This window comes from Lepidochelys kempii, chromosome 10 (genome assembly GCF_965140285.1).
Source record: "Lepidochelys kempii isolate rLepKem1 chromosome 10, rLepKem1.hap1, whole genome shotgun sequence".
NCBI classification, from domain to species: domain Eukaryota; kingdom Metazoa; phylum Chordata; order Testudines; family Cheloniidae; genus Lepidochelys; species Lepidochelys kempii.
Window position 1 is genome coordinate 18443277 of NC_136389.1, and position 26692 is coordinate 18469968.

Consider the following 26692-nt stretch of genomic DNA (forward strand, 5'->3'; position numbering starts at 1 on the left):
AAAGGAAAAAGGAGACCCCTGTTAATTCTTAGGTACATGTGCAGACAAACAAAACCTAGGCAGGCAAAAATCTATAGAATTTTTATAAGGATTATTGATGTCTGTTTTCTTTTGTTAGGTCCTTCAAATAATGCATAACTTTGTAAGATACAAAGTGTGGTGTTCAGAAATACTTTCTGTTAGTAATGTGAACTCTTGCTGTACCAAGACTTAGAGAAAATCTTCAGTCCTAAAATCTACAGTACTAAACGTTATTTAGCTAACGGACATTCAGCTTCACTGTGTCAAGACAGTTATTACATGTGTGACTGAATAAGCAAAATAATGTTTGATCTATTATTCAACTATTTGAATAGTCAAAGCTTGCAACTCTGTTATGCAACATCCTTTCAGATTAATGAGATGTTGGGATATGACTAGTACAACAGGCCACAGTGAAAAAGGAAATTAATGGGACATTTCTGAAAGGAAGGTTAGCAGTGAAAAGGGAAATGTTGGTTTATGTTTGGTTTAACATTTGTTTTGCAGTACTACTCGGAGCCTCTTTATCATGATGATGGGGATCTCATTCTGTTAAGTGCTGCACAAAGGCATAGGATGACAGTCCCTGCCCCTTCTTACAGTCCAAGAAAATATGCAATATACAGAGACTAGAGGGTAGAAGGAAAAAGTCAGATACAATTATTATAAATATATATACACCTTTACATTTTTTGTTATAAAGAAAGAGAGAATTATTCCCAACTGCTGCTTAAACTATCCATCATTATATGCTCTTTGGGGTGTGGAAAAGTGACTAGTTTTGTTTGTTTGTGTTTTAATTTAGGGCAAAGACATCTAAATTTGGGATTTGTGCTGTTAAGTATATACAGTAAACTAAAATAAAATATTGTTTTTTGTTTTTTTAAAGGTCCTCATGGGTTATATACTTAGCACTACTGCCAACCCACAGAGCTAATAATTTATTGAAAATCGATATTATGTTGTATAGTTTTAATGTGGGCAGTCTTCGGAGTTTTGAACACGTAGGGAAAAACACCCTTTCCACCCATACCAAAGTACTTGTGTTTTACATATTAGACTAAAATTCACCTGTGGGAAAAACATGCAAACACATTCTGTGTCCGTGTATACCTTTTGTCCTGCTGGCATACTGAAAGAAACAACGCTCTTAATCTCTCTTCCCACCTCTGTCTCTGTTACAGGTGCTTCCTTCCCCCTGCCTTCTTAACTGCTTGGTTTGGCCTGTGTGGAAGCATCTTCCTGCAGGACTAGCTTTGATGTCTCTCACCCTCCAACATTTTACCACTTCCTTCCTCTGCCACCAGTCAGGGCCCATAGACATGCTGCCTTAAGTGTCAACATACCTTAAATAGGATCTGGTCAGAGGCATGAGGAGTTAGTGGCAGAGTGGATGCAAATCGGGCCTGCAGATCACACCAGTGATCTTCTCTTCTCCTGCTCTGTTGAGTGAGAGAAGTGGGAACTTCATGGCTCTTCTCCTTCAAACAACTTCAGCTCCCTCCATAAGACCAGCAGTGTCTGATAAGCACTCCTATTATACCAGCCTCAGTTAGGTAACCTTGCCAGATTACACCTCTGTCTCCCACTTGTGGTTCCTGTAAGCAGAGAAAGAAAGAATCCAATATTTGCTTCTCTCAGTTAAAGTCATGAGTAGCAAACGTTTGTGAATATAACAAAGCTGTTAGTCTAGTCATCTTTCATCTGCGGAGGTACAGTACTCACAGTATGCTAAGTGCTTTCCAAACAGGCGAGAGAGAGCGAGAGTGAGCCTTGTTGCAAGGGCTTCAGAGTCAAAAAAGGAGAAAACATATTAGGCTGGGAGAGAGGTACACATATGAGCAAAGAGGCCATGGCAGTTAACGTGTGTCCTGTTTGTTCCATGGTTTTCGTTCGATGGCTTTCGTTTTTTTCTTTTAAAAAATGTTTTGTTATGGGGACAGTGGCAGGGGAGCAAGGGAGATACTAGGAACAAGGTTTGGGGGAAGGTCATTGAGAGGCAGGAGTGTGGGAAGAGTGACACTGGCAATGGAGGGACTGTGTTGAGGTGTGAGAATGAGATTAGGAGGAGCAAACAGTCAGCAAAAAAACAAATCTAGAATTCAAATTGTAAAATGCCAGCTGCTGACATCTTTTGGGCCTAGAGGCTGTGAAGCTCGTTCCACTAACCACGGTTTCCATTCTGTCTCCCCAGATCAACATAGCTGGGGGAGCTCTGCTCGTCCTCACCCTGCTGTGTTGTTGCTTCTGTCTCCTGTGAGGGAGGGGGAGTTTCTGGCAGACGTCTCATGTGAAAAATCATATTATAGCTACTCCATCTAGAACAGTGCCAGCAAGTAAATTTTGCTTCAGTTCATAGTAATTTGAAGTTGGTATGAAAAGCTGATACATAGGCATAATTTCACATATATGAAACTATCAACTGACCACCTTAATTGTTTGCCATCTTCTTCAACCTTATTTTTTAAAGATCCCAGTTTGATGTTTTGGGTTGAAGGATAAGGACAATTCCAGGAATAAAAAAGATCAGTAACTAGATCACCCACCTTCAGTAGCTTCCTCCCCCCACCACTTCTGTTTTCCAAGTTTTACCATAGGGAGAAATCCTCTGTGGTCTTCCTTAGTTTTATTCTTGTGGCATTGCAGGGATCATTCATTCTGTCCTTTTATAGGAAAGTTTAATACAAACTCCATATACAAAAAGTAGAAAATCATTGCTGTAAAATGTTGACTAAACATTAAATCTTAAATGTTTAAGGTTTGAAAAAGCAACTGTTGAATACCAGGAGCACTTGAGTTCCATGACAGGAGTGGATTGCTCCATAGCTGGTTTTGATAAATCTGTCCTGAAGTTGGCCAATTCAAATAGTGGCAATAATGCCAGCCCAAAGCATTCTTTCAATGGTAAGTATTATTAATTACTTTTTAAAATGGTCACAAACTCCATGTACTGAATATGTGCATAACATTGTTATGGTTTACAGGTAATATAGTCAACAATAAAGCCTTGCTATATTGCCTTAGTAATTTACATTGTAAACACTTACGTACAAGTTTAACTGAATAATCCAGTTGAAGATATTGGGGCTACTCACATATGTAAAGATAAGCACATGCATAGATGTTTGCAGATTTGGGGCCTAGTGAAGAGTTGGATAAAAGCAAGGATAACACATTGTATTTTAAGCAGTTTAGTTCTAATTATTTAGACTTTAATACGTCATTACTTCCAGTTATTTGTATACATCATGAATGTACTATAGTATAAAAAGAAGCCTTAAAATGAGACCTTGGCACAGCACTCTATTAAAATCTTGAGAAGTGGGAAGGGGTATTTTGTACACTTTTGTGTGTATTATCAGGTGCACATATTAGTTTAGTTCTTCTATATTGATCAGATCATTTTCTATCTTCCAGTTTCTTTATAAATATTAACTACATTTTCTTGTGTAAGTATTTCAGTTTTACAGGTGATAAAATATGCTACAGATGAGAAGTTAGGTGCTGTAAATATTGTATAACTAATCTTATCTAAAACAGATGAAACTTTTTGCCTTAAAACATAATTTCCAAATGCTTTGTCAAGTAATAAGGCTTATTTTTCTTAAATATTGATTTTCTTAATTTCACAGGTGAAGCTAGAAAAACTGTTCTGACTAAACCAAGTGATTCTTCACCTGAAGTTATAAATTACTTGGGTAACAAAGCATGTGAATGTTACATTGCAATTGCTGATTGGTCTGCTGTACAAGAATGGCAGAATGCTGTCCATGATTTGAAAAAAAGCACAAGTAATACCTCAGTCAATTTAAAAGCAGACTTTAACTACATAAAGTAAGGTTCTCATTAATTTATTCAATAATATCTCTGAAAGCAGTAAACTGTTACATGAAAGCTTCTCTTAGTCTCATCATATCAGTGCCATGTGGTTTCCAAGATCTTTATCTTTTGTGATGCAAAATGAATAATGATTTAGTAGGAAAACTTCCTTGACGTATAGTAGCTATAACAAATAATTAGTGAATTGACACCATCCTAAGTAAATCATTGGGGCTTTCATGATTCTTAAGATTAGGAAAGGCCTCTTAAAGTGTTTATTTGGAGGCAGAAGATAATGGATTTGTTTTAGTTATTTTTTATTGTAAGGGGATTCATCCATTCTCACAACTAGAATAATTTTTTAAAATACCTTATCTTTCACTTGTATCTTTTTATTCTTTAGATTTCTGAATTAAAATATTTTGACTCTAAAGCTTTCTTCAGAAATTAAAGATGATTATGTTGGTTGATAGCTAATGATTCATTAGAGATGCAAGGTGGATGAGGTAATATTTTATTGAATCACTATCTGTTGACAAGAGAAATTTTCAAGCTTACGTGGTGTTCTTCTGGATCTCTGTGTAAGCTTGGAAGCTTGTCTGTCTCACCCAATAAAATATATTACCTCACCACCTTGTCTCTCGAATGTCCTAGGGCCGACACAGCTACAACAACCCTGCATATATCTAATGAATCATGATAGTCTTTTTAGGTTTTTTTAAGTAAATATAAAAAAAGCGCACCTATGATTCTAGCAGACATTTGTTTTGTTACTCAAGTGGGTTTCAGCCTTTCTTCATTTGTGAACCCCTAAAAATTTCCAGTGGACGTGCAGACCCCTTTAGAAATCTTACACATAGTTTGTGGACCACCAGGGACCACAGGTTGAAAACCACTGTTCTAGGGTAATGACAGTCGTTTGCGAACAACTTAAACGTAGTCTGCGGATCCCTAAGGGGTCTGTGGACCACAGGTCCAAAACCACTGCTCTAGTTAATATAAAGTTGGAATTGCAATAGATAAGACTTCTGTAGCCATTCCATTTGAAGATCTATTCTTTTCAAGCCAGTACTTCTCCAATAAACTTCATAAAAAATCTTTTGTCTGAAGTTTTTCACATGCAGACTTGGCCTAAAAGTAAATTCTTGGGGAAAAGTTTAAATATAGTCTGTCAAGAAGTTTGAGTTTCTAAGGATAGAGTGTTTCTTTTTTTCTGTTAGTAAAACTGGTAGACTTCCTCATATAAACATAACTCAAAAAGTTTGTTTTTTAAAAGTTGCCATGTAGTTAATCCACAATGTAGGCAAGTCTTTACGATGTGTCTGAAAATATTTTGTTTAGAAATAGTTATGAATACTTCATATCCTCATTCTTTTTAGATACATTTGTCTGTGCTGGCAGAGATTTTTCAGTGATAGGCATCCACAAATAGTTTGTTTGCAGGTGCAGAGATTTGATCATTCTGAGTTGTGTGGGGCAGGTGTAGTTTTATCCAGGTCGTCTGTCTAATCTACATATTTTCCTGGTTATTAGGCACCAAATTTGTACACCCTCTAAAAAGCTTTTTAGGGTGCTCTATACCCATTTAAGATTATGACTTCACTGCAGAATCAAGCAAAAGGGAGAAACTCTGTAGCTAAAGAGAGAAGTTTTTAATCAAATAAATGTGCAGTAGTAATGGAAATATAAACGTTTTCATAGTGATTGTGGGTTTTTTCTTCTTTGTCAGTCCAGACACTTCATATTTCCTTTCTGCCAGCAGATGGTAACAGAACACTTTAAACATTTATATCATGACATTCTGTGTTAAGGGTCTTGTTGGCTCAATCTTCAGTGTCTGATCTCAGTTGGCTGACTGATACTGTATCAAGTCTCCTGAACTGCTCAACTGATATGCTGTCAACAGGGTAGAAGGGTTGGGTGAGGAAGTTAGATTTTGGCTGTTGCAGGCTGTCAGCGTACTCCTGTGTAAACTATGCCCTACACAAGACTCTAGGTCACAACCTGTGGCTCGTGGGCCGCTTGCAGCCCAATCAGCACACAGCTGCAATCCATGTGACATCCTCAGGGCCCTACAGATAGTATTGGATGTGGCCCACATAACACATTGTGGCCCATAATGGTAAATAGGTTGAGAGCCACTGCTCTAGGAGCTTGTCTATGGAAGGACACTCAGGAAAATTAACTGAAGGTGTAAATTTAAAGTGGATTAGTTAAATCAAGTTTAAACCCCTTTGTGAATGCTACTATTTTGAATTAAAGTGGCCTTAATTCACTTTAATTCTGAAGAAGGTTCTCATAGGGGTTTAATGCAGTTTAACTAATCCCCTTTAAAATTTAGTTTGGATTAATTTTTCTGAGTGTCCCTGTGTAAACAAACCCTGTGTCTCTTGTTGTCATGTGCACCAAGCAGTTCAATTACTGGCCAAAAAAATTTTTGGGGCCTCTTTATTAGCCCTGTATAAGTCAATGGTAAAACTCTAATTGACTTGGATGGAACGAGGATTCCCCCCCTTCAACATAAAGATTTTTAAGATTGCTCCCCTGAAAGGATCTTACTTTAATTTTCAAGTACTTATTATTTTCCTTCCTTTATCCCTACACCTAGTGGAAGAGCAGTAGGTGTGTGGACTAATTGATGATTTTCTATAAATATGAAACTTTGAAATGTTTGTTCTTTAATTTTGATAGTCTGATAGCTTCTAAATTTTCATGAATGGCAAAAATTGAATTAAGTGTTTTCTGCTATGTTACCTTCATTTTACAGATTATGATTTTATATTAAGATGGAAATCTTTGTTTTCAAGTTATGTGAATGTGCTCTGACTTCCACCTTCTAAAAGTGCTGTGTGAGAACCTCAGGGCTTTGAATAAAGGTATGTCTACACTTGAAGCTGGTGGCATAATTCACAGCTGGAGGAGACATACAATAGCTCTGACTGAGCAAGCATGCTAAAAATGGAATGTAGATGCAGCAGCGCAAGTGGGCTAGCTGCCCTGATTGCCTGTCTGTTTCTGACACACGTTCTGCGTGGCTAGCCCTTCGTGATGCTTGTGCTGCTGTGGCTATATTCTGTTGTTAACACGCTAGCTCACTCAGAGCTAGCATGAATATCTCTTCAAGCTGGGAATCACACCCCCTGCTCGAAGTGTACATATCGTAAGGCTACATGGAAGAAACATGTTAAAAGACAATTGGTTTATTAGTAGTGCTCCTTCTGGCTTTTCATTGCTGTTAAGTTGTAGAATCTTCACCAACTAGGGTGAAGTAGGAGTATGGAAATAAAACTATAAAAATTGAATTGCAGATCTTTAAGCAGCTTTGAATGTGGAGAACTTATTGACTGTACAGAACAGCTAGAACTGCTACCTGGAGAAAACATCAACCTACTTACTGGAGGATCCAAAGAAAAAATAGGTACAAATAAAATCAAAATTCATAATAAAAGTAATTCCTAAACACTTATTATAAGCTTAAAATACAGTACCATATCAATATAGAAATTATACTTGGAGACTTTCTGGATAAGGATTCCAGAGTTCAGCAGAACTACTGTAACTTTATTTACCGAGTTGAGAAATAATTGGCAATCATAATCCTAAATGCTGTTGTATCTTTTTTTTGGATATATATGTGTTTTTTGAGAAAAGAACTTGGACTTAGAAATGTAATTTTCTCATTATCGCGAACTTTCTTCCTTTCAAAACTTTTATTGCAAGAATTATGGTAAAGGTTGGTACTTTTTAATCATTTGTGGAATGTATGTATGTATAATCTTTGTAGACATGAAGAAGCTGCTTCCTAACATGCTAAGTCCTGATCCAAGAGAATTTCAGAAAGCAATTGAAGTACAGTTGTTGAGAAGTTCAGTATGTCTGGCAACAGCTATTAACCACACAGAACAAGAACAAAAGTGGCAATTGATAACTGAGTAAGTTTAAAGAACCTTTGAGTGAATACAGTGACCTTGTATAACTTATGTGAGAGAAGTTGTAATCCATTAAAAAACACTTTGTAGTAACTGTAGTCTTTGTTGTATTTAAGTATGAAGCTTTTGTTTGGCTGCATTTCTGAGAGTACATGAAGTTGTGTTTCATGTATTAGGAGTATAAACCACTAGGAGAAAGAATAAGGAGGGATTTTAATTTTAGAGATCTAATGCTTTGTTCACCTGGCCAGTTGACAGTAAACAATTCTTTGAAACAGACAATCTGTGGAAACTTATTGTGCATGATAAATGATAGATTATGCAAGACCTGATCTTTTCTTCCATCTGAAGAGGCTGAATTTTGCTGCCTGTTGCACATTCATAGTTTTTTTTTATGTTAATAAATAACAATATCTGTTAATTAAAAAGACAAGGATAATTAGTAGCTAATAGAATGGACTGTTCTAGTTTCGAACTCTAAATCTTTATTTCAGAAATATAGTAAAATATCTGAAGCAGACGTCACGAATCGCCATTGGACCTTTAAGACTTTCCACATTGACTGTGTCTCAGTCATTGCCAGTGTTGAGCACCCTGCAGTTATATTGTTCATCTGCTTTGGAAAACACAGTATCAAGCAGGCTTTCATCAGAGGTATGTTTTTTGTGTATAAATTCTTAAAATAATATTAATAAGGTCATGTGTTAATACATGCATCAGGTAACATCTTTCTGCAGAGATGGGCTCATTCTTATTCAAACTAAGTTGAGAACACATTGAATTTCCTAACATATTTGCACCTGAAAATAGTTTTTTTTAATCTGTTAGTAAAATTTCTGACCATTTAACACCAATTCTACCTGCATCATTGTAATCCCACAGTAAAAAGGGCTTCATTGCAGGACTCTTCAGACCTCACTTTAGACACCTCTCTCATGCAGTAACATCCCTGCTCAAACAGTCCAACTAAGCAAATATTTTTGGTGTTACGCTTTGCTATATAAACTTAAATTAGTAAACTACAGCTTACTCCACTCTAAAATATTCTGTAGGTATTGAAAATTACAAGTTCTACATTATTCCATGACAAACATGAAATTTTTTTATGCCTTCCACAGGACTGTCTTATCCCTCTTTTTAATGATGCTTTACGGTCGTGCAAACAGCATGATGTAGGACCATGGATGCATGCCCTAAGATATACTGTGTACCAGAATCAATTGCTGGAAAAAATTAAAGGTATCTAAATTTTATGTTGGTCTCTAAGGTGCCACAAGGACTCCTCATTATACACAATTAGTGACTTAGACTTTTGTTTTGGTAGAAGCACTTGCATTTTCATGGTTCAAATAATTTGCTTAGAAATATGCAAAATATGCTAAATAAAATTGTTTTATTTAGCAAATGCTTATGTATGTTATAAAATATTTAGGAAACAATGCTATAATGTAATTCACTCATTCTCAAGTTTTTAAACACTTCCATTGTGTTCTTAGACATACCTTGTGCTGTCATTAGTGTGTTTTCAAAAACAAGCTCCTTTACAGTAATTCAAGTATGCAGTATGCTTCTGGTATGCAAAGAAGCAGGGTACAGGTAAAATCTCCGCCCCGGTTTTCTTCTTCTTTTGGTAATCCATGAGTCTCAAATTTTAAATGTCAAACTGGAATTAAAACTAGCTACATGAGACGAGAGCATACTGTGGAAGAGTGATTAATGTTTTTAATACTGGCTCCAAACAGGTTTTTTACTTTTATATTGTCTAATAGAATCTTAAAATGGAAAAAAGTAAACAAATTGCAAAAATATTGCTTTTCTTATGTAACTAGTTTTGTGGCCTCTGACATCAGCCATCTGTTAAATCGCATGCATATTGGGGGGAGAGCGCCCACAATCTTCTGCTTCAAAGCCATCTCATATATCACTTGACCTAACAGACTCTTCATTAGTTGTCAGTGATATTTTTTTTTTGCTGTGAATCACCCATCTAATACTCTGGATTTTATCTGTCTTCTGTTTAAAAAAAAAAAAAAAAGTATCAGTAAAATTGCACAATAATGAATTTGGACCATTGTCAAGAATCTAAAAACGGTTAGGTCATTCTTCTCTCTTCAGAAAAGAAAACTCCCACTTAATGGTCCTTTTTTAAAAAAAAAAAAAGTGCCTGGGAGAATAATGAAGGCTAAGCATGATCTGAAACTCAGTACAAACCAATTAGAAATATTTGAGCAGCGCTCATTTCTTTGAAGAGAAAGCAGTAGTATACATAGACTTAAGCCAGCATACCAGTTTTTTAAAATACTTATTTATCAAGTTTTCACAGGTCTACATAGTGCCAAATCCAAAAGAGGTCCATGTCTTTTGTTAGAATTTGATACAGAGAAAGCTTTTGACAGAACAGAGTGGAACTTTGTCTATGTAGTGCTATCATATTGACCTTGACCCCCAATTCCTTAAATGGATAACTGCTCTTTATACTGGCCCAAAAGCAGCTGTGCCTTTTGGACTTAAAGCTTCCCTGTTTGAATTACACAGGGGAGCTAGGCAAGGATATCCATTGTTTCCTTTACTTTTTGCATTTCCATGGCCTTTATACAGAGGATAAAGAATAATGAATTTATCACTGTAAGCATGACAACACCTCAGAAAATAGCTTTATATGCTAGTGATGTAATAGTATCTAACCTGAACATTTCCTTAAAATTAGTATCTAAAGAAATGCATGATGTCAGGAAAACATGAGGCTTGAAATAAATTATACTGTTTCTATGTGTAATTATAGATCTGTAATACTAGCTATAAATTTACCAGACTTTGAGAAGTTATCCCTCCAGAAGACATTTGGGTGCACATAGGCAACAAATTCTGTAAGATACTGGGGAATTAAAATCTCAAAACAGCCAAGAGTTAAATGATTTAATTTTTCAAACTACTATTTCAGCAGATGAAAAAAGACTTGGGGTGCTGGAGGGAAGTATGCAATTACTTGGTTGGTAAGAATAGCCACGATCAAAATTAATATTGTTGCCCAGGATATCCTTCTTGTTTCAAACTCTCTCTCTAATCATTCCAGATAATTCTCTGGCAGGCATACAGAGAATGTTAGAATTTATATGGACTAAGAAAAGACCAAGAGTGGGTATAGTTTTTTCCTCTGTTGATAATTGCATTCTGTATACAGCTGGCATGGTGAGGCAATCATCTACTTGTGTTCCAAATGCAATTATTGCTTTAAAACAAAGTTTTGTCAACAAAAATTTGCTTTCTTTTTCAGAACAAACTGTCTCTGTTAGAAGTCATCTAATGGAACTGGGTCTAACGGCAGCAAAATTTGCTAGAAAACGGGGGAATGTGGCCCTAGCCACACGATTGCTTGCTCAATGCAGTGAAGTTCAGCTGGGAAAAACCACTACTGCTCAAGATTTAGTTCAGCACTTCAAAAAATTGTCAGCACCAGGTCAAATAGATGAAAAATGGAGTCCTGAACTTGATATTGAGAAAACAAAATTGCTATACACAGCTGGTTAGTGTTTGATAATCTCACATAGATACTATGTCTTATCGTACTTCTTGCCAGGTTGTTTTTTCCAAGAAATCATAATGGTACAGTAAACCTAGAAATTGCTTTCAACCCAATAACTAATGTCTCAGTTTGAGTATTTTAAAATGGCTTTTCTCTTTAGTTGTTTAGATTTGAAGGAAGAGAAACTCCCTTTCTTACAAATTGCTGAGAGTATAGAATTGTTTCTGTATTATAAGTTTAACTCTTACAAATATTTGGCCCTGTAGTATAGACTCTTATAATACCCCAGTAACATCAGCAGATAGAAAAAGGCAGTCTCTCATTTCTGTTCATGATTTGTTAAAGCTGCATCTGAAATTTGCGGAATTTTGAGATTACGGGGAAGTGCTTTGAATAAAACTAACATCTCTAATAAAAATGTACTGTGTGTCTTGATATGCAGGTCAGTCAACACACGCTATGGAAATGCTAAGTTCTTGTGCCATATCTTTCTGCAAATCTGCCAAAGCCGAATATGCAGTAGCTAAGTCTATTCTTACACTGGCTAAATGGATTCAGGCTGAATGGAAAGAGATTTCAGGTCAACTGAAGCAAGTATACAGAGCACGACAGCAACAGAATCTCACTGGCCTTTCTACGTTGTCTAAAAACGTATATACTTTGATTGACCTGCCAGCTGTTAATACAATAGAAGAGGAATATCCTAGAATTGAAAGTGAATCTACAGGTAGAAGTTCCTCCTTCTAGTTTTTGCTTTGCCAGGCTATATGGTTACTCAGATGTGATGGTTCCAATAAGGGGCAGAGCCAGCTGTGCTGGTAAAGTTTAATGTGGTACAACTGCTTTGCTATTTTAAAAAAAAGATTTTCAGACTTAGGTTAATATTTTATATAAAATTCAGATTTTGGGGTTTTGTAGAATTTAAATACTAATGGGAAATACAGGAGCTTGGAATGAATTCTCTTAAGGGCAACACTATGCTTTTATTACAAAATCATAATAAACTCTCACTTAAGATCTAGCACCCAGACTGTAAATATAAAAGATCTATATTTAAATACCTTTAATAAACTTGAAAAACAATTATAAAATTTTTTTCCTCACAGGTAACTGATCTTTTTTCTAAACACTTTTATTGCTCTTACAGTTGTGATGTGTGTTGCAGTTAGTAAATTTGGTTGTTTCTTAGGAGACTTCTCCAAGTGTCACGATTAAATTTTTCCTCGTTTGAATCTGGACATCCTATCTAATTTAGGCCTCTGTTCAGCACATGCTCTCTACCTGACTTGTATCTATATTCTTTTCTCTTTACCTTTCCTATATCTCTACTCTCTTTAAAGTGATATATTGAAGTCTCAGTCTCTGAAGCACAGTATTCTGGTATTTTGGAGATCAGGATTCTCATAAATGTGAATCAGATGTGTTATTTTTGTGTGTAACCTCTGTTGCTCTATTTCCACCACCACAGTAAATATTGGCGTTGGAGAACCTGACTTCATTTTGGGGCACCTGTATCACCTGTCTTCAGTACAGGCACCTGAAGTAGCCAAGTCATGGGCAGCACTGGCTAGTTGGGCTTACAGATGGGGCAGGAAGGTAGTTGATAATGCCAGGTAAATCTATTATTCTTGTTTATAAAAAAAAAAAAAAAATACATAAATAATCTTAATTTCACATTTGTTGAGTATATGTTAGCTCTCAATAAGTGTAATTCACCCCTGTGCGGTTCAGAGAGCCAAAACAAGATGGATGTGCCACTTGTGTTCTGTTTTGATTGCTGGCCCTCCGAATAGGGGTGAATTTCACCCTAAGACGAAGCCTTAAATATACAGTATTATGAAGGTAAGTAGCTCTGTAAATATTTACATTAATTGTGGTTTTGGGTTTGATGACTTATTAAATGTTACAGTCAGGGAGGTGTCCGTCTTCTGCCAAAAGAGAAATCTGAGGTTCAAAGCTTGCTTCCTGACAACATTGCAGAGGAAGACCGAGAGAAAATCTATGGCATTCTTGGACAGGCAGTATGTCGTCCAGCTGGAATTCAGGTAAGTGGAAACTTGCATTCTTGAAAAATGTTCCAATTCATTCAGCGTGCCACTTTAGCTTTCCTCCCTGATTGTGTAGTGGACTACAATATTTATATAATGTCTTAAATCAAACTTCTCCCAAAATGGCATACTGCACAAAAAATGCAGAAATTCCCAAGAAATAAGCTATGTTAGTGATTATACATGTATGGCATTATATCTGCTCTGGAATGAAGCAACTGAAAGAACTGTGTGTGTACACATTTCAAATTCCTGGCTACCCTTCCCGGGATCAGCAATTAATATACATTGTGGAAAAGTTTTGTGGTCTTGTTCAAACCAATTATCTCATTCTTTCCTCTTAATATTCTTGCATAATCTGAGTTTAGGATGAAGATATGACCCTACAGATCACAGAAAATGAAGACAATGAAGAAGATGATATGGTGGATGTTATATGGCGTCAGTTGCTGAGTAGTTGCCCCTGGCTTTCAGATCTTGATGAAAATGCAACAGAGGGGTTAATCAAAGTGTGGAGAAAAGTAGTAGACAGAATCTTCAGTCTCTATAAACTGTCCTGCAGTGCATATTTTACCTTCCTTAAACTCAATGCTGGTCAGGTATGCATTACAGTCTGTTGTGGTGATGAAAGCTAGTTCTTAAACATTTTTAAAGCTCAAGACCCATGACAAAACAGTATGGTCAGTTAAGAGTGCTACTTCTTTCTATAATATGTAGGTTCCTCTTGATGAAGATGACCCCAGACTACTTTTAAGGAACACTTCTGAACAAAGCACTGATGATGTTATTGTGATGGCAACCTTGAGATTGTTGAGATTACTTGTGAAACATGCTGGAGAACTTCGACAATATCTAGAGCAGGGACTAGAAACAACCCCTACTGCTCCATGGAGAGGTAAGGTGGTTTTAGCTGAATTATTAAATTGAATTTTGACAGACTTTTTTGCTAAATATAAATAAACAGAAAACTTCTTATCAAACTTGCCTTTGCAAACCTTTCTCTTTCAACCGTTGTAAACCCTAAGTTTATTAAAAAAAAAAAAAAAAAAAAATGTATACACAATAGTTTGTCTCCCACCTAATAGGCAGATTGTGTACTCTTCATCTAACAAAACTTATTTTTTAAAAAGACTTTGGTATTCCCTAAGACTTTTGCAAAGACTAACCTGTATTCAAATTTGAAAGACTATTTTAAGTTTCTTGTAGGAAGTGAATGACCCCTTCCCAGGTGGGCCAGAGGAATGGACCATATATTCCTGAATTACAGTGGTAACTGCTGGACAGTGGCAGCCCTTCCAGGAATGGGTGAATTCCTACCACTTCTCTCAAGTGCTAGAATTAGTCAGCAAGATGCAGTGACCTGACTATAAAAAAGTGATGCTGAGTGGAAATGACAGGTTTCAGAGTAGCAGCCATGTTAGTCTGTATCCGCAAAAAGAAAAGGAGTACTTGTGGCACCTTAGAGACTAACAAATTTATTTGAGCATAAGCTTTCGTGAGCTACAGCTCACTTCATCGGATGCATCCACTGCACACATCCAAAGAAGTGAGCTCTAGCTCACGAAAGCTTATGCTCAAATAAATTTGTTAGTCTCTAAGGTGCCACAAGTACTCCTTTTCTTTTTGAGTGGAAATGGGTCTCTCCTTATTGCACCTTCTACATTGTCACAAAATCACATTTCTTTTTTGGAGCTTCTAGTGACGCAATCCCTAAAAACTATATGACGCTAACAGGCCCAATGTGCAGGACTCAATTGCTAGTGCTCTGTTGCAAGATTTATGTACTAAATATAATTGACTCTGCTTCTTGAATGGTAGGGGGAAATAATCTAGTACCCATACACTAAAAGGTAGAGATCTTGCTGTGGTTTAAATAACAGGAGAATGTTTCATGATTCAAAAATTACACATCACTGAAAACATCTTTCTGTGGCTTCAGTGTACAAAAATCAATGTAGCCCTTTTTTCTGCTCTTTTTTTATAAAGGTATTATTCCTCAACTCTTCTCCCGCCTGAACCACCCTGAAATATATGTTCGTCAAAGTATTTGCAATTTACTGTGTCGAGTAGCTCAAGATTCTCCTCATCTTATATTGTACCCTGCAATAGTGGGTACCATTTCACTTAGCAGTGAATCCCAGTCTTCAGGTATGGAAGGATTCTTTTTGTTGTTGTTGGGGTTATTACTTAATGCCAAATAGTTGATAAATGAAATAATGTTCAGAAGGTCCATTTTAAACAATTTGCTGAGAAATACAGCAAGTCTATGTATGTGTGCTGCTAGCTAGAATGCAGTATGTTTGAACTTCTACTGTTTATACAGTAAAAGTTCACTTTGGTTATATCTTTCGATACAACACTCCTTAAGGTGTGACGTATTATGGACTACACCTGTAAACTGTCTAAAATTCTAGTACCTTGTACGAAGACCCCTTTGGCACACCATAATTTTTTCATTATGATTTCATATATTATATCTAAGCCTTTTATACTTCCATAAGTTTGTGCAGTACCGAGTATAATGGGGCCCTGATTCAAAATTTGGCCTTTGGATGCTACTGCAGTATATATATTATTCAATACCCTTTTTCTAATCTAGGGAACAAGTTGCCCTCTGCAATCCCTACTTTGCTAGGTAACATTCAAGGTGAAGAACTATTAGGTGGTGAATGTGAAGGAGGAAGTCCCCCGGCTTCTCAAGAAAGTAATAAGGATGAACCAAAAAATGGATTAAATGAAGACCAAGCAATGATGCAGGACTGCTACAGCAAAATTGTAGAAAAGCTGTCTACTGCAAATCCAACAATGGTGTTGCAGGTAAAATAAATTTGTTTTTTTGTAATTTATTCAGGCTGACTTGTAACCAGACATACAGTTTGTGAAATTATGTATTCTTTGAGTGCTTGCACGTGTCCATTGCAACGTAGGTGTGCGTGCGCCCTGAGCACAATTGCCAGAATCTTTTCCCTTCACAGTATCCGTTGGGTCAGCTCCAGCGCCCCCTGGTGCTGTGCGCTCATAGTGCTAGTATGTAGCCGCGCCAAGCCCGCATCCCTTCAGTTCCTTCTTACCGCCTGTGACGGATACTGGAACTTACCTCTTTGCTCAGGCAATCTCTTCCAGTGGTTTCTTTCTCCTTTTTTGGGGTATATAGTTCTTGTAGTTTAGCTAGTTTGGTGGTGGTGGTGGTAGCACTACTTTTAGTAGTTAGTGTGTTTTGGATGCCTCTGTACTTATTTGGAGAGGCTTGTCTGCTCCCTAGTGCCAGGGTATGCCTCTGTCACGGGGTTTTAAGCCCTGCTCTTCCTGTGGCAAGTCGACTAATCGTGTCTTCACCAGACCCGCTAAATCACTATCACTGCGTTAACTACATCAACAGACAGGGCGGAGTGCTCTCTTCCTCCCTATGGCAGGAGGCAGTCTGGCTGTGGGAGTTCTGCATTACACACTCAATCTACCTAGAAGCATCTTACCTGCCAGGTACACAACAAATTCGCAGATCACCTCAGCAGGTCCTTCTGCACTTGCCACAAGTGGTCCCTTCATCCAGACATGGCAAGGGACATCTTCCAGAGCCTAGGTATGGGACTACCTTTGTAGACCTGTTTGCTACCTGCGACAACAGGAAATGCCATCAGTTTTGCTCCCGGAGGGGCCACAATTTGGGTCTCTTACGGATGCCTTCCTGTTGGCATGGACAACTTACCTGTATTACACTCTTCCCCCCCCCCCCCCCCCATTCCCTTAATTTGAAAGGTTCTGTCGAAAATCAAGCAGCATTGAGCACGGGTCATCCCTATAGCCCCGGCGTGGCTCAGATAGCACTGGTTCACTCACCATCCTCAAGCCTTTCAGTGGAGCTCCCACTGCACCTGGCTGAATCCTGAAGAGCAAGCTTGCTCAGAGCAGATTCATAGAGTCCTACTAAGCAGTAGAAAATCTTCCACCATGGCAACATACCTGGCAAAGTGGAAACAATTCTCCATCTGGTCTTCCCAATGGAGGGTTCCACCTATACAATCCTCATTGCAACTTACTTTGGAGTACCTTCTGCTCTTGAAACAACAAGGTGGCAATTTCATCTTTCTATCCTAAAGTTGACAAGAGATTGGTCTTTTCGCATGAAATGGTAATCTGTTTTCTCAAAGGCCTGGAGAGGATGTTTCCTCAGATAAATAAACGAATCTCTCCTTGGAACCTAAACCTTGTCCTGTCAAAGCTGACAGGCCCGCCCTTTGAGCTGCTAGCGACGTACTCACTGTTTCACCTCTCCTGGAAAGTGGCCGTTTTAGTGGCCATCACTTCAGCCAGAAGAGTTTCAGAGATCTGAGCCCTCATGGTGGAACCCCTGTATACAGTGTTCTTCAGAGATAAAGTACAGCTGTGTCTGCATCCAAAGTTCTTCCCAAAATTGGTTTCACAATTCCATTGCAGCCAAGCAGTTTTTCTACCAATATTCTACCCTAAGCTGCGTGCAGATGGAGAAGAACAGTGTCTGCACTCCTTGGATGTTAGAGGGCCCCTGGCATTTTATATTTCACAGTTCATAATGATAGCTGAGCGAATAAAGGGGCTCCCCATCTCTGCCCAGAGGATTTCGTCTTGGATTACTTCACGTATCTGGGCATGTTATGACTTCGTGGGAATCCCTCGTCCACCTAACCTGACTGCTCACTCCACAAGATCTCAGGCTTCTTAGGCCACTTTCCTAGCTCAAGTCCCTATTCAAGATACCTGCAGGGCAGCAACCTGGCCCTCGGCGCACACATTCTCAGCACACTTGCCATTACCCAGCAAGCCAGAGATTATGCCAACTTCGGCCGGGCAGTGTTGCAGTCAGTGTGTCGTAGAATCATAGAATATCGGGGTTGGAAGGGACCTCAGGATTGGAAGGGACCATCTAGTCCAACCCCCTGCTCAAAGCAGGACCAATCCCCAACTAAATCGTCCCAGCCAGGGCTTTGTCAAGCCTGACCTTAAAAACCTCAAAGGCAGGAGATTCCACCACCTCACTAGGTAATGCATTCCAGTGCTTCACCACCCTCCTACTGAAAGTTTTTCCTGATATCCAACCTAAACCTCCCCCACTGCAACTTGAGACCATTACTCCTTGTTCTGTCATCTGCTACCACTGAGAACAGTCTAGATCCATCCTCTTTGGAACCCCCTTCAGGTAGTTGAAAGCAACTATCAAATCCCCCCTCATTCTTCTCTTCTGCATACTAAACAATCCCAATTCCCTCAGCCTCTCCTCATAACTTATGTGTACTAGTCCCCTAATCATTTTTGTTGCCCTCTGCTGGACACTTTCCAATTTTTCCACATCCTTGTAGTGTGGGGCCCAAAACTGGACACAGTACTCCAGATGAGGCCTCACCAGTGTCGAATAGAGGGGAACGATCATGTCCCTTGATCTGCTGGCAAAGCCCCCACTTATACAGCCCAAAATGCTGTTAGCCTTCTTGGCAACAAGGGCACACTGTTGACTCATATCCAGCTTCTCGTCCATTGTAACCTCTAGGTCCTTTTCTGCAGAACTGCTGCCTAGCCACTCAGTCCCTAGTCTGAAGCAGTGCATGGGATTCTTTTGTTCTAAGTGCAGGACTCTGCACTTGTCTTTGTTGAACCTCATCAGATTTCTTTTGGCCCAATCCTCTAATTTGTCTAGGTCCGTCTGTATCCTATTCCTACCTTCCAGAATATCTACCACTCCTCCCAGTTTAGTGTCATCTGCAAACTTGCTGAGGGTGCAGTCCACGCCATCCTCCGGATCATTAATGAGTCCTTGAACTCTGAGCCCATCTCCTGTGCAACTGGTTGTGAGTCATCTACATTGGAATGGACATGTGCAAGCACTCGAAGAAAAAATATTTGCTAACCTTTCTGTAACTGTTGTTCTTCGAGATGTGTTGCACATATCCATTCCAAGACCTGCCCGCTGTTCCCTCTCCTGAAGCGATTGGTAAGAATAACCTGAAGAGGTGTGGGGTCAGTGGGGCCCCTTAGGGTATGTCTACACTACGAAATTAGGTCGAATTTATAGAAGTCGGTTTTTTTGAAATCGGTTTTATATATTCGAGTGTGTGTGTCCCCACAGAAAATGCTCTAAGTGCATTAAGTGCATTAACTCGGCGGAGCGCTTCCACAGTACCGAGGCAAGCGTCGACTTCTGGAGCATTGCACTGTGGGTAGCTATCCCACAGTTCCCGCAGTCTCCGCTGCCCATTGGAATTCTGGGTTGATATCCCAATGCCTGATGGGGCTAAAACATTGTCGCGGGTGGTTCTGGGTACATATCGTCAGGACCCCGTTCCCACCCTCCCTCCCCCCGTGAAAGCAAGGGCAGACAATCATTTCGCACCTTTTTTCCTGAGTTACCTGTGCAGACGCCATACCACGGCAAGCATGGAGCCCGCTCAGGTAACCGTCACCCTATGTCTCCTGGGTGCTGGCAGACGCGGTACGGCTTTGCTGCACAGTAGCAGCAACCCATTGCCTTCTGGCAGCAGACGGTGCAATACAACTGGTAGTCGTCCTCGTCGTGTCCGAGGTGCTCCTGGCCACGTCGGCTGGGAGCGCCTGGGCAGACATGGGCGCAGGGACTAAATTTGGAGTGACTTGACCAGGTCATTCTCTTTAGTCCTGCAGTCCTATTGAACCGTCTTATGGTGAGCGGGCAGGCGATACGGACTGCTAGCAGTCGTACTGTACCATCTTCTGCCAGGCAGGCAAGAGATGAGGATTGCTAGTAGTCGTACCATCTTACGCCAGGCAGGCAAGAGATGAAGATGGCTAGCAGTCGTACTGTACCATCTTCTGCCAAGCAGCCATGAGATGTGGATGGCATGCAGTCCTTCTGCACCGTCTGCTGCCAGCCAAAGATGTAAAGGATAGATGGTGTGGGTCAGAACAAGAAATAGACCAGATTTGTTTTGTACTCATTTTCCTCCTCCCCTGTCTAGATCACACTGCAGTCAGTCACAGAGAAGGCGCAGCGAGGTTAATCTAGCCATGTATCAATCAGAGGCCAGGCTAACCTCCTTGTTCCAATAACAACGATAACTTTGGTGCACCATTTCTTATTGGAACCCTCCGTGCAGTCCTGCCTGAAATACTCCTTGATGTACAGGCACACCCTTTGTTGATTTTAGCTCCCTGAAGCCAACCCTGTAAGCCGTGTCGTCAGTCGCCCCTCCCTCCGTCAGAGCAACGGCAGACAATCGTTCCGCGCCTTTTTTCTGTGCGGACGCCATACCAAGGCAAGCATGGAGGCCGCTGAGCTCATTTTGGCAATTAGGAGCACATCAACCACCACACGCATTATCCAGCAGTATATGCAGCACCAGAACATGGCAACGCGATACCGGGCGAGGAGGCGACGTCAGCGCGGTCCCGTGAGTGATCAGGACATGGACACAGATTTCTCTGAAAGCATGGGCCCTGCCAATGCATGCATCATGGTGCTAATGGGGCAGGTTCATGCTGTGGAACGCCGATTCTGGGCTCGGGAAACAAGCACAGACTGGTGGGACCGCATAGTGTTGCAGGTCTGGGACGATTCCCAGTGGCTGCGAAACTTTCGCATGCGTAAGGGCACTTTCATGGAACTTTGTGACTTGCTTTCCCCTGCCCTGAAGGATGAGAGCAGCCCTCACAGTTGAGAAGCGAGTGGCGATAGCCCTGTGGAAGCTTGCAACGCCAGACAGCTACCGGTCAGTTGGGAATCAATTTGGAGTGGGCAAATCTACTGTGGGGGCTGCTGTGATGCAAGTAGCTCACGCAATCAAAGATCTGCTGATATCAAGGGTAGTGACCCTGGGAAATGTGCAGGTCATAGTGGATGGCTTTGCTGCAATGGGATTCCCTAACTGTGGTGGGGCTATAGACGGAATCCATATCCCTATCTTGGCACCAGAGCACCAAGCCGGCGAGTACATAAACCGCAAGGGGTACTTTTCGATAGTGCTGCAAGCTCTGGTGGATCACAAGGGACGTTTCACCAACATCAACGTGGGATGGCCGGGAAAGGTGCATGATGCTCGCATCTTCAGGAACTCTGGTCTGTTTCAAAAGCTGCAGGAAGGGACTTTCTTCCCAGACCAGAAAATAACTGTTGGGGATGTTGAAATGCCTATATGTATCCTTGGGGACCCAGCCTACCCCTTAATGCCATGGCTCATGAAGCCGTACACAGGCAGCCTGGACAGTGGTCAGGAGCTGTTCAACTACAGGCTGAGCAAGTGCAGAATGGTGGTAGAATGTGCATTTGGACGTTTAAAGGTGCGCTGGCGCAGTTTACTGACTCGCTTAGACCTCAGCGAAACCAATATTCCCACTGTTATTACTGCTTGCTGTGTGCTCCACAATATCCATGAGAGTAAGGGGGAGACGTTTATGGCGGGGTGGGAGGCTGAGGCAAATCGCCTAGCTGCTGGTTACGCGCAGCCAGACACCAGGGCAGTTAGAAGAGCACAGGAGGGCGCGGTACGCATCAGAGAAGCTTTGAAAACCAGTTTCATGACTGGCCAGGCTACAGTGTGAAAGTTCTGTTTGTTTCTCCTTGATGAAACCCCCCGCCCCTTGGTTCACTCTACTTCCCTGTAAGCTAACCACCCTCCCCTCCTCCCTTTAATCACCGCTTGCAGAGGCAATAAAGTGATTGCTGCTTCACAGTCATGCATTCGTTATTCATTCATCACACAAATAGGGAGATGACTACCAAGGTATCCCAGGAGGGGTGGTGGAGGAGGGAAGGAAAATGCCACACAGCACTTTAAGCACAGCACTTTAAAAGTTTACAACTTTAAAATTTATTGAATGACAGCCTTCTTTTTTTTTGGGCAATCCTCTGTGGTGGAGTGGCTGGTTGGCCGGAGGCCCCCCCACCGCGTTCTTGGGCATCTGGGTGTGGAGGCTATGGAACTTGGGGAGGAGGGCGGTTGGTTACAGAGGGGCAGCAGTGGCAGTCTGTGCTCCAGCTGCCTTTGCTGCAGCTCAACCATACACTGGAGCATTCTGGTTTGGTCCTGCAGCAGCCTCAGCATTGAATCCTGCCTCCTCTCATCACGCTGCCGCCACATTTGAGCTTCAGCCCTGTCTTCAGCCCGCCACTTACTCTCTTCAGCCCGCCACTTACTCTCTTCAGCCCGCCACTTACTCTCTTCAGCCCTCCACCTCTCCTCCCGGTCATTTTGTGCTTTCCTGCACTCTGACATTATTTGCCTCCACGCATTCGTCTGTGCTCTGTCAGTGTGGGAGGACAGCATGAGCTCGGAGAACATTTCATCGCGAGTGCATTTTTTTTTTTCTTTCTAAGCTTCACTAGCCTCTGGGAAGGAGAAGATCCTGTGATAATTGAAACACATGCAGCTGGTGGAGAAAAAAAAAGGGACAGCGGTATTTAAAAAGACACATTTTATAAAACAGTCGCTACACTCTTTCAGGGTAAACCTTGCTGTTAACATTACATACATAGCACATGTGCTTTCGTTACAAGGTCGCATTTTGCCTCCTCCCACCGCGTGACTACCCCCTCAACCTTCCCCCCTCCCTGTGGCTAACAGCGGCGAACATTTCTGTTCAGCCACAGGCAAACAGCCCAGCAGGAATGGGCTATACTGAGTGTCCCTGAAGAAAAGCACCCTATTTCAACCAGGTGACCATGAATTATATCTCACTCTCCTGAGGATAACACAGAGAGATAAAGAACGGATTTTGGTTGAATGCCAGCAAACATACACTGCAATGCTTTGTTCTACAGTGATTCCCGAGTATGTGTTACTGGCCTGGAGTGATAAAGTGTCCTACCATGAAGGACGAAATAAGGCTGCCCTCCCCAGAAACCTTTTGCAAAGGCTTTAGGACTACATCTAGGAGAACCGCAAATGCCAGGGCAAAGTAATCCTTTCACATGCTTGCTTTTAAACCATGTATAGCATTTTAAAAGGTACACTCACCAGAGGTCCCTTCTCCGCCTGCTGGGTCCAGGAGGCAGCCTTGGGTGGGTTCGGGGGGTACTGGCTCCAGGTCTAGGGTGAGAAACAGTTCCTGGCTGTCGGGAAAACCGGTTTCTCCGCTTGCTTGCTGTGAGCTATCTACAACCTCCTCCTCATCATCATCTTCTTCGTCCCCAAAACCTGCTTCCGTATTGCCTCCATCTCCATTGAAGGAGTCAAACAACACGGCTGGGGTAGTGGTGGCTGAACCCCCTAAAATGGCATGCAGCTCATCATAGAAGCGGCATGTTTGGGGCTCTGACCCAGAGTGGCTGTTCGCCTCTCTGGTTTTCTGGTAGGCTTGCCTCAGCTCCTTCAGTTTCACGCGGCACTGCTTCGGGTCCCTGTTATGGCCTCTGTCCTTCATGCCCTGGGAGATTTTGACAAAGGTTTTGGCATTTTGAAAACTGGAACGGAGTTCTGATAGCACGGATTCCTCTCCCCAAACAGCGATCAGATCCCGTACCTCCCGTTCGGTCCATGCTGGAGCTCTTTTGCGATTCTGGGACTCCATCATGGTCACCTGTGCTGATGAGCTCTGCATGGTCACCTGCAGCTTGCCACGCTGGCCAAACAGGAAATGAGATTCAAAAGTTTGCGGTTCTTTTCCTGTCTACCTGGCCAGTGCATCTGAGTTGAGAGTGCTGTCCAGAGCGGTCAGAATGGAGCACTCTGGGATAGCTCCCAGAGGCCAATACCATCGAATTGTGTCCACAGTACCCCAAATTCGAGCTGGGAACGTCGATTTAAGTGCTAATCCACTTGTCAGGGGTGGAGTAAGGAAATCGATTTTAAGAGCCCTTTAAGTCGAAATAAAGGGCTTCACTGTGTGGACGGGTGCAGGTTTAAATCGATTTAACGTTGCTAAATTCGACCTAAAGTCCTAGTGTAGACCAGGGCTTATACTTGTGCTATGAGCATGTAGCATCAGGGGGTGCAGGAGCCGATCCGATGGAAAAAATTCTGGCAAATGTGCTCTGGGCACTCACACACCTACACTGGCAAGGACGTGCAACACATCTCAAAGAACAACAGTTACAGAAAAGTTAGTAACTTGTTTCTTTTGCGTGGATGGTTACTAAAGTTTCCAGTGTAACTTTGATCTTACTGTAAGGATGTCATTCTTTTAAGACGTTCAAGCTGCTATTAAATAGATGACCTAGAAAAAAAATCTTGAACTTTAAAAATAAGGGCATTTTAATTTATTTTATACAGGTTCAGATGCTAGTAGCAGAGCTGCGCCGAGTTACAGTTCTGTGGGATGAACTTTGGTTGGGAGTGCTGTTGCAGCAGCACATGTATGTCCTCAGACGGATTCAGCAACTGGAAGATGAAGTCAAGAGAGTTCAAAACAACAACACTCTACGGAAGTAGGTTTTCATGAATAACTTCTAAGTAAAAATGGGCGAGAGAAGACAGATTGTTGCTGCGCAGTAGAATTATTAAATTGACCAGTCATGCTTTTCCTCCTAAATCGGTATCAGAGGTCAGGGTGCCACAGCTGGTACTTTGGTGCACTCCATTTGCACCACACAGAAGGTGCAAGTGGAGCAAAATATACAGCAATACGTTCCTTGCTGTGGATTCCCCCAGTATGGAGCAGTCACCTGTGAGTGTAGAACTACAGAATTCATATCCTACTCCTTCCCTTCTTACAGCCCTAGTACAGGCTCCTGTCAGCTGTGTAGAGGTTTGTCAAGGGTAGAGATGGGAGTGGCTGGTGTACACTGTACTCCAGCTATTCACCTCTGGTGTACGGTGGTGGAGGGACAGTTAACAGCTCATGTTAGGCTTGTACAGGAAGCTTTAATCGATTTTCAGCTTGTCTTTTTCCCTTTCCTGGGTGGCTGTGTGGAGGAGGGAAGTGATGCTTTTTGAAGCACTTGTCTAGCCTCCAGAAGAATCAGATGACTTTCAGTCCTGCTCTCCCTGTAAATACTTCTGTCTAGCATGGAAGCAGACAATAAAGAAGCCAAAACTATTACTGCTTCCTCATATGCAGTGCTACATGCAGCCAGGGAGGGAGCAGCAGCTGCTCAGAGTCCTCCCTGCTCACACCAGAGCAGCTTCTGTGACTGGAAAGGAAGAAGTGACAGGCTGTGCCTCTATTCCCCATAGTGATGGGGCTGATTCAGAGGCTTCCGTTTAAAAAATTAGAAGCCAAAGCTCAGGGGACCATATTTTCAATATGTAACCAAATACAAATTTTCTTCTTAACACAGCCACCCTCAAAGGCCACAATGTAGAGAATTGGGAACCAAAGGTTGGACATCCCTGTCTTGACTGCTTTTCAGTTTGTTGTCTCTTATTAATGTATGAGATCACCTTTATCATATATCTGTTTGATTCTAAGTTCTGCACTGGTAGGCAAGATTGAAGATGGAAAAATATACTAAATTTAACTAGTAACACTTCTGTGATTCGTCTTTTCAATGATAAGACATTTTATTTAGTATAATTTTGTACCCAACACTAGTGTTGTACCCAACATTTTTGAAATGTTAGACATAAGTGTTTCTGGTACGACTGATCTGTCTCCTGTCCTGAAACATCAACCATTGACAAGTTCCAAGTGTTTATTGCCTCCTCTTCTGAAAGGCATCACAAATGAAAGTCCAATGGATTTGGAAATGTAAATTCAGGTTTGTTTTGCAGTGTTTTTTTATGAAGAAGAAAAGAGCTTGTTCCTTGGTGGTTGTTTGACAATTATTTATAATATAGACATTTATTTGACATTTATAATATAATATAGAAGTACTGTTAAGTGTTTTGGGTGTGCATAAGTAGCTTTTTTCTCTTCCTGGTATTAACATCTTGTTGGCTCACTTATGGGTTTTTAAATATTGCTTGCTGGTGTTAAAATACCTATTTTCTTCTATTTTATATTTATCCTGAAAGATTGGCATCTTAATTTAGACTTTGTATTTAACTGGGTAACTGTCAGTGTGATATATCCTATAATAAATATGCCTTTTGTTTTAAAATAGTTCATTTTTAAAGCTGGTATAGAATTATTTTTTCTCTCCTTCCTACATAGAGAGGAAAAGATAGCAATCATGCGTGAAAAGCATACAGCTCTAATGAAGCCCATTGTATTTGCTTTGGAACATGTACAAAGCATCACTGCAGCTCCTGCAGAAACTCCTCATGAAAAGTGGTTTCAGGACAATTATGGAGATGCAATTGAAAATGCTTTAGAAAAACTTAAGAACCCTTCTAATCCTGCTAAACCTGGAAGCAGCTGGATCCCATTTAAAGAGGTACTGTGTCTTCAACATGCTAGTAAAGAAAATTATATATAAAATCTGATAACTTTTTCTGCTACATATGATTAAACTAACTTCTTACTTGTTACTG

The 26692-nt window shown here is 40.8% G+C and overlaps 2 protein-coding genes across 3 annotated transcripts in view; one reads left to right on the top strand and one right to left on the bottom strand.

The window, feature by feature from the left end:
- The window catches only part of SMG1 (SMG1 nonsense mediated mRNA decay associated PI3K related kinase), a 122788-nt gene that overhangs the window by 69930 nt on the left and 26166 nt on the right, over nt 1-26692 (top strand). For both annotated transcript variants that reach the window (XM_073362322.1, XM_073362323.1), the window contains 16 exons: nt 2780-2925; nt 3654-3855; nt 7149-7258; nt 7625-7772; nt 8264-8423; nt 8888-9008; nt 11044-11292; nt 11735-12019; nt 12761-12905; nt 13202-13337; nt 13709-13939; nt 14058-14235; nt 15327-15488; nt 15940-16157; nt 24551-24705; nt 26373-26595. In XM_073362322.1, coding sequence (XP_073218423.1) covers nt 2780-2925; nt 3654-3855; nt 7149-7258; nt 7625-7772; nt 8264-8423; nt 8888-9008; nt 11044-11292; nt 11735-12019; nt 12761-12905; nt 13202-13337; nt 13709-13939; nt 14058-14235; nt 15327-15488; nt 15940-16157; nt 24551-24705; nt 26373-26595 — 2869 coding nt within the window. The remainder of the gene's footprint in view (nt 1-2779; nt 2926-3653; nt 3856-7148; nt 7259-7624; nt 7773-8263; nt 8424-8887; nt 9009-11043; nt 11293-11734; nt 12020-12760; nt 12906-13201; nt 13338-13708; nt 13940-14057; nt 14236-15326; nt 15489-15939; nt 16158-24550; nt 24706-26372; nt 26596-26692) is intronic.
- LOC140918289 (uncharacterized) lies at nt 22054-24228 on the bottom strand. The gene is made up of 2 exons (XM_073362325.1): nt 23297-24228; nt 22054-22709 (listed from the first exon to the last, which is right to left on the bottom strand). The coding sequence occupies exons 1-2, from the start codon at nt 23877-23879 to the stop codon at nt 22555-22557; spliced, it is 738 nt and encodes a 245-aa protein (XP_073218426.1). The 5' UTR covers nt 23880-24228; the 3' UTR covers nt 22054-22554.